Genomic DNA, 13,115 nt, shown 5'->3' with positions numbered 1-13,115 from the left:
CATTTCATTAAAAAAAAAAATGTATTCCCAAAAACATCCAAAAGGTTATACAACATCAGCAGACAACTAGCAAACAGTGGTATCTTTTGGGGAAATCTTTTGGGGAAATATTTGGAGTATAGTATAATATATTAGTAGGCCTATATTCATTCTTTTAAATGTAAACAATAGCTGCCCCCATTAGAATAGCTCATATCTCAGAAAGGGCTGAGCCGAAAAATATGGCATCACCGGGTACTGACAAGTCAAGGGTAGCGTGAGCAATACAACAGCATATTGAAATTGACTGAAGTGGTCCTTTAAGTTGTGTACTAATTAGGATCAAATGGAAGGAGGCTGGAATCTCCTTTGGAAACATAAATGATGCATAGCCCATTAATAGGCTTTTAAACTGGCTTTATTACTGGACATCACAATACATGTTTCCAGAGTAACCCTTCCCTCTTGACTCCAGAGGGAGATGATATAATATTGATGACAGGCAGAGTAATCATCACTTATCATTTTTATGTTTCACAATGCCACTTTTTTTGCACACTGCGTAGAAATGGAGTGGTGAGTTTCTGATCACATGCTCTGAATCACCAGCATGGTGTCATGTCCACTCTTACACCTCGAGTGCGTTACAATATGCGACCTTGCCTCCTCCACTTGGGTTTGTCTCCTTGTACCAGGAAGTAATATGTCATGACGACATCACTGACAACAACATTATATATCAATATGTTGCAAAAGCTCAATTGTAGAGTCTTTTTCTCATTTGCAATTGGGATTGTGAATGAAAAACAGTCCCTCAAAAGTTGTTGTGGCTAGACTGACAGCTGGGAAACTTCATCGTTTTCTCCACGGAGGAGGGGTCAGAAGGCGGGGCGAGGAAACAAGCACAAGTGGAGGAGGCAAGGTTGCATATTGTAACACACTCCGAATAGCAAGAGACACTGAAACGCTCCCTCCCTCCCTCCCTAAAGCTCCGACTCACAGCCGCCTCAGCCACGCTGACAGGCGAAACCGGTCAAACTGTGGGGCCCCCTCAGAAGGCAAATTTGGTGACATAATTCCTGACAGTGTCATAAATAGGAAAAAAGATAACGTGTCCGCCAACTGTAGAGAGAGGAATTAAGAAGATTTAAAGCCACACTTGTCAAGACAGATGTTTTTTTTCAATATAGCATCTTGTCACAATTCTGCAATTTTTGACTTATTGACAATTGGGGCCCTGTGTGAGGTGTGGGGCCCTAGGCTACAGCCATATCTAGCCTGTGGGGGCCCCTAGGCTGCAGCCATATCTAGCCTGTGGGGGCCCCTAGGCTGCAGCCATATCTAGCCTGTGGGGGCCCCTAGGCTGCAGCCATATCTAGCCTGTGGTGGGGGCCCCTAGGCTGCAGCCATATCTAGCCTGTGGGGGCCCTAGGCTGCAGCCATATCTAGCCTGTGGGGGCCCTAGGCTGCAGCCATATCTAGCCTGTGGTGGGGGCCCCCTAGGCTGCAGCCATATCTAGCCTGTGGGGGCCCCTAGGCTGCAGCCATATCTAGCCTGTGGGGGCCCCTAGGCTGCAGCCATATCTAGCCTGTGGGGGCCCCTAGGCTGCAGCCATACAGTGCCCTCCATTATTATTGGCACCCCTGGTTGAGATGTGTTTTTTAGCTTCCAATTATTATTATTTTTCTCTAAATAATATGGGACCTTAATGGAAAAAAAGAGAAAAATCCAACCTTCAATACAAGTGCATTTATTCAGTGGGGAAAAAATCCCACATAAAGAAATAATTATTTGACATCAAATAATGTGTGTCACAATTATTAGCACCCCTGTTGTTAATATTTTGTACAACCCCCTTTTGCCAACAAAACAGCACCTAATCTTCTCCTATAATGTTTCACAAGATGGGAAAAGACAGAAAGAGGGATCTTCAGCCATTCCTCTTTGCAGAATCTCTCTAAATCATCCAGAGACCTGGGTCCTCTCCTCTGTACTCTCCTCTTCAGCTCACCCCACAGGTTCTCAATGGGGTTGAGGTCTGGGGACTGAGATGGCCATGGGAGGAGCTTGATTTTGTGTCTGGTTAACCATTTCTGTGTAGATTTGGCCGTATGTTTAGGGTCATTGTCTTGCTGAAAGACCCAGTGACGACCCATCTTCAGCTTTTTGGCAGAGGGCAACAGATTTTGATTTAAAATGTCCTGGTATTTCAAAGCATGCATGATGCCATGCACCCTAACAAGCTTCCCAGGGCCTTTGGAAGCGAAACAGCCCCACAGCATCACTGACCCACCCCCATACTTCACAGTGGGTATGAGGTGCTTTTTCAGCATGCGCATCTTTCGTGGCACGCCAGACCCACTTAGAGTGTTTGTTGCCAAAAAGCTCAATCTTGGTCTCATCTGACCAAAGCACACGGTCCCAGTTGAAGCCCCAATACCGCTGGGCGAACTCCAGACGTTTACGTTTATGATTGTGGGTGAGGAAAGGTTTTCTCCTCCGTGCATGCCTCCCAAACAGCTTGTTGGCGTGTAGACAGCGCCTGATGGTTGATTTGGAGACTTTGTGACCCCAGGAATGCTACCATTTGTTGTAATTCTGTAACAGTGAGCTTTGGAGATATTTTGATTTCTCTTACCATCCTCCTCACTGTGCGTGGTGGCAAAATAAACTTGGGTCCTCGTCCAGGCTTGTGTTCCCACTGTTCAGTTGTTTTTGAACTTCTTAATTATTCCTCTCACAGTAGATATGGGCAGCTGCAGTTGAGTGGCAATCTTCTTGTAGCCTCTGCCTGACCTGTGAAGGTCGACGCACATCTGCCTCACTTGTATGCTGTGTTCCTTTGTCTTTCCCATGTTTAAGAGTGGATAAGAGAAATGGCCTCGGTGTCACGTCATATTTATACCCCAGGGAAACAGGAAGTGATGAATTACTAATTAAATGTTCCTACATACTCTGGTAAACTTTGTAAACTACTGTAGAAATGACAGAAATGCTTCAATTATATTTATTTCCTGGGAATTGTTAAGGGTGCCAATAATTGTGGAACAGGTGATTTAATGAAAAATAATTATTTTTTTAGTCAGGGATTTTTTTTTTTTCATACAATTCATTTGAGTTGAAGGCTACATTTTCCTAAAATTTTCAGTGTGACAGTATTCTTCTGCAATAAACACTGAATTTATTTTAAGGCTTTTAACACATCTCAACCAGGGGTGCCAATAATTATGGAGGGCACTGTATCTAGCCTGTGGGGGCCCCTAGGCTGCAGCCATATCTAGCCTGTGGGGGCCCTAGGCTGCAGCCATATCTAGCCTGTGGGGGCCCCTAGGCTGCAGCCATATCTAGCCTGTGGGGCCCCTAGGCTGCAGCCATATCTAGCCTGTGGGGGCCCCTAGGCTGCAGCCATATCTAGCCTGTGGGGGCCCCTAGGCTGCAGCCATATCTAGCCTGTGCATTAATCCGGCCCTGCTCATAGCAAGAGAGACACTTGCAGAGCTGAATCACTCTCTGCCCTCCCTCCCTCCCTCCCTAAAGACTCCGACACAAAAGTCTCAGCCCCGCTGACAGGCGAAACCGTTCAAACAAGGAAGGCAGCTTACAAGGCTGTGACTGTGTCTTCCCTCCCTTCCCTCCCACTACAGACACGGAGATGACACACCTTAGTGGAAATTTCCAAAGGTGTACGGCATTGGTTAACCAGTGAGCTACAGAGACAACCAGACCTACTGTAACAGCAGCGCTCTCTCTCCCTCTCTCTCTGCCAATCATTGTCAAGTCCCCGCCTTCGCCCTACAGCATTACAATGGAATCTGGATGTTTGTGTAGCGTAGCGGTAGGCTTAGCTTCCACAACAGGCAGTTAATGAGGCGGCACAGGAGCACGAGAGGTGAGGAGAGGAGAGGAGACACTGAGTAATGAGTGAACAAATACAACAGGAGCTCGGGATTAACATTCTACTGGTGTCTTGGCACTTAACATACAGTACTTCATAAAAAGATAAAAACACTATTTGAGGCACTCCTTGCCAGTGTTTAATAAAGGCTTTTTAACTTTAGGAAGGAGTGCCTCAAATAGTGTTTTTATCTTTTCATGGCAGTTCCGACGCCCAAGTTTTTGATCACCCTTTTGTACTAATTGGATACATGGCCCAGTGGAGCATTCCCTTTTCTCTTTGTGATCTTTAGTTCTTTATACTGAAATAACTCCGGATAAAACTGTTTCCACAACCAACAAGGTTTTCCTTGACAGTAAACAAGGAGGGTCACTACTGTGATTAATAGTTCCCTGACATGACTTACGATCTTAAACAATAATTTAAGAATAGTATAAATGTATTAAAAGAGTGTTACTGTGACCACTAATTGATGCAACATTTTATTTATTTTGTTTATTTTTCTTTACAGTGTCCCGTTTCACTTATTTAACCAGTTTAATTGAATCACTGTGCCCTTTGTCCTCATTTGCAAGAGAAGAATTGCACAGTGCACCTTTAACGGCGTAGTATTTTTATTTATTTTTTCGTTGAAATTCAATCTGCACAGCATCTTCCCACTGTGTGTAACTGTAAGGTGAGATGGTCATGGTATCACTACTGGGTGACTAATAGTGACATAGCACTTCTAACCTCAACAGCTACGCACGTCTGAACTCCTTTCATGCCCTCTAGTGTTAACAAGTGATACAGGCCACAGCATCAAAAACAAACTAAACCCTAGTATAGCTTGCAGCTCACACTCATACAGGACACAGCATCAACAACAAACTAAACCCTAGCCTGCAGCTCATCCTCTTTTTTTTGGTTCCGTTCAAATACTATCAGCTGACGGATTGAAAAAAGAAAAAAAAACAGACCTAGCAAAGGTTGGAAATCTTAAGTGTTTCATAGTCAAGGCAGAAGAGGAGAGATGGAAAGAGAGGAAGAGAGAGAGAGCAATGAAAGCCCAGAAAGAAAGCCCAGCTGGGAAACTCTGCATTGTCATTATGACACTGCACTCCACAGCACAGCACACAATCCTAACTGCACACAATGAAATTGCATTTGTGCCTCACCAGTGGAAGGGGGCAGCCTTAAGGGAGCACTGCCCCCTGCAAGGGACTCTACCATGCTCAGGGTGCCTCAGTCAGATATACTGTCAGTCATCCACAGGGCCGGCCCGAGGCATAAGCGAACTATGCGGTGGCTTAGGGCCCCCAAGCCACCAGGGCCCCCCTCTGAGCAGCAAAGATCAAGGAAGCCATGAACTGTCCACCATTTCCTCTAGGCATTCATTGCTTTCTCATCTGCCACTTACTGCCAAAGAGCCATATTTTTGGCTATAGGATTATGAAGCATCTGATGCTGAGTGGGTGGCGGTATGGGGGTTGATGATATTTTGCTTAGGGCCACATAAAGGCTTGGGCCGGCCCTGGTCATCCACTTCAAGATAATAGATTAGCAATGTGATTCCAGTTCGAAGCAGAAATGTGTGATATTTCACAACTGAGTTACTGGTTCGGCCCACGAGATCAAGTAGGCTGTATGTGGCCCCTGAAATGAAATGAGTTTGTAACCCCTTGTCAAGGCCCATACATCCTGTGAAGCTACTATGAATGGATACAGAGTAGAATGAATTCTGGCGTCATGAGACTCTGATCTTTTCAATTAATCATTTTTATTTTTGTTTTTATTACTTGCTTCTTATTTCCTTTTACTTCACTTCTTTGGCTGCAGAGCTGATGACCCCACTATCATTTCACTACAAATAATATGTATGTGACAAATAAAATAACTTCAGAACTTCAACTTGAACTTCATGGGGGTTGTCTGACAAATTGTTTGTGTATCTTTGACCTGTAGAGCTCCCTTTTGGGAAACACGGGGTGCATTCCAATATGCGACCTTGCGTCCTCCACTTGTGCTTGTGGCCTGTTTTGCTGATACCCCGCCTCTATGGAGAAAACAATTAAGTTTCCCAGCTGTCAGCCTAGCCCCAACAATGTTGCTGTTCTTCATTCACCATCCACTTTGCAAATGAGAAAATGACTTTACAATTGAGCTTTTGCGAGATATTGAAATATAATGCTGTTGTCAGTGATGTCATCATGACATATTACTTCCTGGTACGAGGCCACAAGCACAAGTGGAGGACGCAAGGTCACATATTGAAACGCACCCACTGCCTTAAACCAAGAGTAGCCATGTGATGGATGTTGGGGGTTGTTGCATTTCTATGGCTCCTACATCAACCGGTAAATTATTTTTTTAATTATGTTTTTAATGTGGGGGAGGGGGCTTTCTGGCCTTTATAGACAGGACAGTGAAGACGTGGGCAGGAAGCAGCAAGTAGGGAGAGAGAGACGGGAAAGGGTCGGCAAAGGACCCGGGCCGGGAATTGAACCCGGGTCAGCCACATAGCAGTTGAGTGCCCTACCGTTAGGGCTGAGGCCTTGCCATTTCTATGGCTCCTACATCAACCGGTAAATGAATGACCTGGCCTCCTGAAGGAAAGGAGGGGATTGGATCGTGTATTACAATCACCTGCTGAATATTCCAAGAACATGGCTAAGTAGTAAACCAGGTCAAATTAACCTTGAGTTAGTGGTAAATCATCTAATAGAAGAGCATGGGGTCCTAATTTTCTTAACTAAATGACACCTGTTGACTGGGTATTAGCATGTTTACTACTCCCTGTAGGTGAACTCAGCCAGGTTTAGCACTCAGCCTTGTTCCTGGAATAGTACCCCTGTCTGCCTGTCTATGTTTGTCCCCCCGACACACACACACACACACACCGCACACACACACACACACACACCGCACACACGCACACACACACACACACCGCACACACACACACGCACACACGCACACACACACTACGTGTACATGTATCTTCCGTTGGATAGGGGCCAGGTTGCCATCTGTGGTGTGATGGCTTGTTTGCCCTGAAGTGATACAATTTCTTGCCAAAACAATGACTGATTTGGATATTGTTACTCCTATGGGGCTGCTTTAATTTTGAGCACAACCTGTGTGTGTGTGTTTTAAATGACCTTATTTAATAATCATTTCTAATGATTGTACTGTCATTGTAATATTGACATTTGGTACATTAATAAATTGTATTCTCTTAGCACCTTGTTCCTCTACAGCAGTAGTTCTCAACCTTTTTTCAACAAACATCTCTTAACCTCATCATAAGCCTGCCAAAAAAAATAAAATATTATTATTATTAATATTGTGCCCGATTTCCAACTATGCGTTCCCCCTCTCAGTTGTCTCCTTCTCAGCATCCCTCCCTAATGCCCCTTCTAGAGCCCCCGTTGAGAAACAGTACTCTAGGACAAGAGCTCCCAAACTTGTTTTCCCTGCGCACCCCCTTGCACATTTCAATGTGGTTTGCGCACCCCCTAAGCGCACAATATGCAGTCCTTTTGGGGACTGCACATTTCCAATAGACCTCACGTTTTTTTCTGCCGTCATTACCATGGAACTTGTTGCATGACAACTGTAGGAGTTATAAATTACACTTCAGATGGATCCTTCCAGCATACAATTAATCAAAACTACTTAATGTGCACTAATGCTGTATAAAAACACACATCTCAGCCGTTGCCCAATTCAGGTCACGCACCCCCCTGTTGCAGGCCACGCAGCCCAGTTTGGGAAACCCTGGTCTAGGACAAGGGGGGGTGGGCGGGGGGGATTACTTGCAAGATGGGACAGGTGAGCTTTTGATACCAAAAGAACGTCAGAAAACAACACGGCTATTGTACAAGAGTCAAATGTGTTCCAAGTGAACCCTTCAGTGACTTCACCACCATACAAGGGCCGTCTTTCACTTCACTCTGCCCCCTGCACTGCCCACCAGAGCCCTGCACAGCACAGATAGATACACTACCATGCCAGGGGCCAAGGAAGCCGACAAGAGGGGATAAAGGGGTCAGCTGTCCCGGGCCCTGGGCCATAATTGGGCCCCAATTACATTGAATGTATTGGGTGGGGGCCCCTTTCAGATGACTTTCTCCTGGGCCCAGCCCAAGCTGTCAGTGGCCCTGTCAGGGACCGTTGTTAATGGCTTCACGAATGACTCCAAAAATTACATTTCAGTCCCTGAGTTGAATAAAGTAGAAGTATTCCTGCAGATGTAATTATAATATGGTCTAAGCATAATATTACAAAGTTGAAAGCATGTAATACCATACCAGTAGTATTGTAACTAATATAAGTAATTACAGCAGAAGTACTTCAAAGTAGAAGCACTTCTACTTCTACTTAATTCCATGAAGTGCATCAGCATAGCTGTTTGCACTCAGGCTCAGCTGACATCTACAGTAGTGTGTACATTTGACTTGACTTGGCTGGCTGTGTTTGAACCTTCAAGGACCTTTCCAGGGAACACAACTTACCACACATATGTACTTATGTAGCCTATTTAAGTATGAGATCATAGTGCAAATGTTACCATGGTAAAATATTGCTTTTACACTCCACTGCTTTGTTCAGTGGTGGCATTTCAGAAGTTGTTTACGTTCCTTACTTATACACCCTCCTCACCCCGTGAGATTGACACCGCAGGGCCCATCACCCTGGTGGCCAGTTTGTATTGCCTATCTAATGACATTTGTTCCCATTGTGGAAAAATAAAGTAGGTAAGCGCTCCTGGTCATGGTTTAATAATCAACTGAGCTCAAAAGATTCCACAAATATGACAAGAGATGTTGATGTAGCGTGAATAATGTTGTTCCTGAGTTAAATAATATATATTTTTAAAACATGTTGCCTGCTGTCTCTAGTGGGCCCTCTTGTGGTTAGGATTAAATTGGCTAAACCATCAATTTCAATCAGAAAATAAACTTCATTTTATAACTTATATTAAAGGTTATGTCCTCATTGTCATTGTAGGTGACTGATCTTATTATTATTCATTCATTAAGTTGCTGCATTGATAGTGCCTTGTATGAACAGATAATTCATAACAGATCATTTTATTTTTTTCTCACGATACACAGCTCAATTTGTGAAAGCGAGAAAGTGCAAAGATTACATGGCTTTTTAAATAGGAGGAGGAACATTAGGCCTAAGTATATTCATATTTCACTTATTACTCTTAAAAACTGGTCAGGTCACAGGTCATGTTCAATCTAAAATGATTCCAAGTAAAGAAATTCGAATTCCCTGGGATTTAATTGGCCAGCCTAATTTCCACATTCTTAGTATAATAGCCTTAACATAAGGTCAGGTCAGCATTCCACAACGTGCTTGTTGTTTGTACAACAGAGGATTAGTTTATGAAGCAGAGTTCCCAGTTGACACTTGTGACCAAAGTTATACTGAAGAGTCCGAGATAAAGTCTCACACCTGTGGCCACGGACAACACGGATGGCAGACACACAACCAGGGCTCTAAATTAACGCCAGCCAACCGGCCAAATGCTGATGAAATTTCAGTTTGACTGGTAGAAAAGACCAACTTACTTGCCACTTTGACCCATTAGTAAGTGTGCGTTTGGCTAGTGAGATTAAAAAATAAAAATAAATCTACCAGCCATTTTGGCTGGTGATGGAAAAAAGATTGAAAAAAAATGTATGACCCTTCACACAACCAAAAAGAAAAGTCATGCTGCTGGTTCAGTCAGCAGCACATCAACGAGAGATGTCCACAGGGAGTTTTACTTGCATCTAGCACCTATCTGTATCTAAATTAAGATAAATTATGATAAATACGGTAAGTCAGCCAGTCAGCAATCAGTATAATTATTTACTGTATGTCCAATGACTAGCAGAGTTCGTCAAGGAACTACTCGGTGAAGGCTTCGTAATGAAGAAATATGGTCAATACTTTATTTGTGCTCTAAAGAAATAATGAGGTGTGGATACATGTCTTTTGTTTAGGGTTAATGTATATTTTCATAAATAACAATAAAGCATTACACAATGGTAAACATAAAATTGCTATGTACAATATTTCAATAAATAGTACATATAAAATCATACATTTTATATACAACAAAACAAACAAACAAATAAACAAACAAACATACATTTTGTTTTAAAAGGAGAAAAAGAAACAATGCATCGGTTGCTACAAATTCATCAGTGCAAACTGCAAGACCAACCAAAGGAGGGCGCGCAGCTGTCCTTTCATATTTTCATGAAAAACAAACAAACAGTTCAAATGTCCACGTGGATAAATGTAGACAATAAATCAGCAAGGACAAAAAAAGGACAATTTGTAAAAATCTACAAATGTGCATGGCAAACTCCCAAATAAAACGAGGTTTGCGAGTACCCTCAATGGAACTTTGCTCTGTGCAAAAACAAATATGTGTCACTTCTTTCCGCAAGTGTTCACACTATAAGGCTACCATAAGGCTATCATAAACTACCACAACAGACTCCAAATCTATAAGATATACATTATTACAAATCCTATATATGAAATTTCACCAAAAACAAAAAAGAGGAAATAATGAGTGAGGATGGGGGGGGGGGGGGGGGAGGCTGGCTGGGATAAATGAGACTCAAGTGTTCTGTTGCTATGACTGGAAGGTCAGGCTTGATTCCAACTGCCGCTCCAACAGTTCTACCATGTCTGGCGTGCTCGTCGCCCTAGCCACGTCCAGGACGGTCTCCCCGCTCGTGTTGTGGTGGCTGAGGTTGGAGCGCGGCGCCAGGTACTCCACCACGTCTCTGTAGCCCTCGCGGGTGGCGATGTGGATGGGGAGCGCGCCCGAGTTGTCGGGCACGTTCACCGACGCCCCGAAGTCCACGAGGGCCCGGAGGGTGTCGAGGAATCCGCCTCGCGCTGCGTCGTGGGCGGGGCTGATGCCAAAGCGGTCCTGGACGTTGGGGTTGGCGCCATGTTCCAACAGAAGGCAGGCGATATTGGTGTTCCCCATCATCATCACCTACAGACGAGACAGAAACGTGTACAGGGTTCCCATCAATGCCAGACATAACATTCCATGACTTTCCCTCACCATAAAACTAAATTCCCATGACCTCTAGTAAAACTCAATGCCCAAAATATTGACAAGAAGACAACATTTAGCTCTGTCTGTCGTCATCAATTTGTAATAGCATTAGCCAGTCATTCAAATGAACAATTATCAACTCTCTTCTGCATTTGCCAGGCATATTTGACATGCATATTTGCCTGAATTGAGAAGTTTCTTGACATTTTCGGAATCTATAATGTTTCCGGAAGTATTTTAGACAAAACAAAAGTGCAACACTGTTAAAATTCCATATTCCCTGACTTCTGTATGCAAAACGCTCAAATTCCATGACTGGAAAAACCTCTAATAAATGTCTACGATATTCCAGGAATATCATGACTACTGGGAACCCTTCATGTAGCTAGTGTTTCAATATTATTGTTATTTTGGTGCCCACTGGTATTAGAATTTTGTCAATAGTACACTGAAAAGCTACCCGACAACACCCATAAGCCATCACAGACGACTTCTATGCGACACCTCAGGTAGTAGCCAATACTACTAATTAAAACATCAACTACAATAATATAAAACTCTAATTATTGCCATAATTCTTCATCATTGTAGCGAAAGAAATGTGAACAGTCATTGAGATTTGAAAAAAAATAAAAGCCAACAAATTGATCCCAAAATATTGTATTAAAAAAAAAAACATTCCACTTTCATAAAAGCGACTTGGGCCAACAGTCATTTGTGTACAAGACAAGACAATGGTTAAAGTCTTTGGAACTACGTGTGATTAAGAGCCTTGCCCTACCTTGCCCTTAGGGAGAGTGAATTCAGTGTAATATAGTACTAATGTTAGTTTGTAAGAAAACATTTGGGTGCAATGTGTTTACTTTCAACCATTCTACATCTCCCTATAATATAGTTAGGTTATAGTTCACATTTCCTTTGCTACTCTGATTAGCTGGATTACGCACAGGATTAATATATTTCTTAGTAAACAAATGCACAATTCAGAAAGTTTTCACTTTTGTTTCTTCTGATGTAATAGTCATACCCGTAGCACTGTGCGTCAGACATGTTTATGAAGCAGACCTTCGGCCAACGCCCACTCAGGTGATGCTAACTTGAAACGCTGTGGAGTTTATCGCGTAAACAATCTTACGAAATGGTTCGTTTACGAAACAATGTAATGATGACCGCAGAAAGTGAAAATGCGGAACTATTTACCTGTAGTGCTGTCCGGCCAAATTCATTGACTGTATCTGGATGCACCCTGCATTCCTCCAGCATCCGACGGACTTCAGCTGTGTTGCCTTTCGCCGCGGCGGTGGTCAAGCCCTTGCCAGCATCATTCTCGCTTAAAACCATGATGGCGAGTTTAGGTTGATCTTCTCGACAACTTCTAGTGCGACATGCAACAGGAGACCTGTCAAAGTTATTTTAAAAATTAGATGAGACATTGGGGCACAAACGGCTAGTTGAACAGCAGTCAATGTTGTGCTAGATCAAGGTGGTTTACGTTAGCAATTAAGTGCGCTTATTTTTCTTGACTGCTAACTATGTAGCATTCCAGCTAGTTCCAGCTAACGACAGCTAGCAACCCTATTTCTTTCAACAAGCTGTCACGTAATGAAATGAGTTACAACCTTATAAAACATATTAGAAAAATACGATTTAGCTACGGTGACAACAATGGTCAACAAAACAAAAAAGAAAAGGCACGTAAATAACAAGAGGTTACGCGTCGTAATCCGACTAGCTGGCTAACATTTAGCTGGTGGCTAACTGGTTTTTAAAAATAGGGAAACGAAACAAATAGCCAGCGTCGGCAGTAATGCCCCATTACCTTGTTCAGTCCTTTGTCCGTTTTAGAGATACTACGGCCGTGGGTATTCCTTACAGCTACCTGGCTGTTGTTTTGTCGGCTTTTCCAAATAAATCACAACAAATAATACGGTGTTTTTCAGCCTGCCGTACCTTTAACAGCCTTTAATTTGCGCGCTGAGAACAGCCAAGATTGAACTCTTGTGTATCTCTTTACAAACGTCGATGGAAGTACCGTTGACCAATGAGAAGCCGTGGAACGTCGGCTGTCATTCTACATTGGGTGAAAAGGGCGGAGTTGTAGTAGGGTTGCCACAGTGTCACCGTGGTAACTTACCTCTCAACCAATGGGAACGCCGAGCGCAGAAGGCGGGCAATTT

General features: G+C 43.3%; 1 protein-coding gene across 1 annotated transcript; it reads right to left on the bottom strand.

Moving 5' to 3' along the window:
- Positions 1 to 9,781: 9,781 nt before the first annotated feature.
- Positions 9,782 to 12,965, bottom strand: cdkn2d (cyclin-dependent kinase inhibitor 2D (p19, inhibits CDK4)). Its single transcript, XM_063187694.1, has 3 exons — positions 12,758 to 12,965; positions 12,139 to 12,337; positions 9,782 to 10,872 (listed from the first exon to the last, which is right to left on the bottom strand). Exons 2-3 carry the CDS (start codon positions 12,277 to 12,279, stop codon positions 10,501 to 10,503), a joined length of 513 nt encoding a protein of 170 aa, XP_063043764.1. The 5' UTR covers positions 12,280 to 12,337; positions 12,758 to 12,965; the 3' UTR covers positions 9,782 to 10,500.
- Between the last annotated feature and the right edge of the window lie 150 nt (positions 12,966 to 13,115).

The sequence above is a fragment of the Engraulis encrasicolus genome, chromosome 1 (genome assembly GCF_034702125.1).
Source record: "Engraulis encrasicolus isolate BLACKSEA-1 chromosome 1, IST_EnEncr_1.0, whole genome shotgun sequence".
Lineage (NCBI taxonomy): Eukaryota > Metazoa > Chordata > Actinopteri > Clupeiformes > Engraulidae > Engraulis > Engraulis encrasicolus.
This window is presented reverse-complemented; position numbering and strand designations above follow the sequence as displayed.

Coding starts and splice junctions, on each gene's coding strand:
- cdkn2d (XM_063187694.1), bottom strand. CDS start 12,279: ATGGTTTTAAGCGAGAATGATGCTGGCAAGGGCTTGACCACCGCCGCG. Junction 10,873..12,138: donor TTGGCCGGACAGCACTACAG/GTAAATAGTTCC, acceptor TCTCGTCTGTAG/GTGATGATGATGGGGAACAC.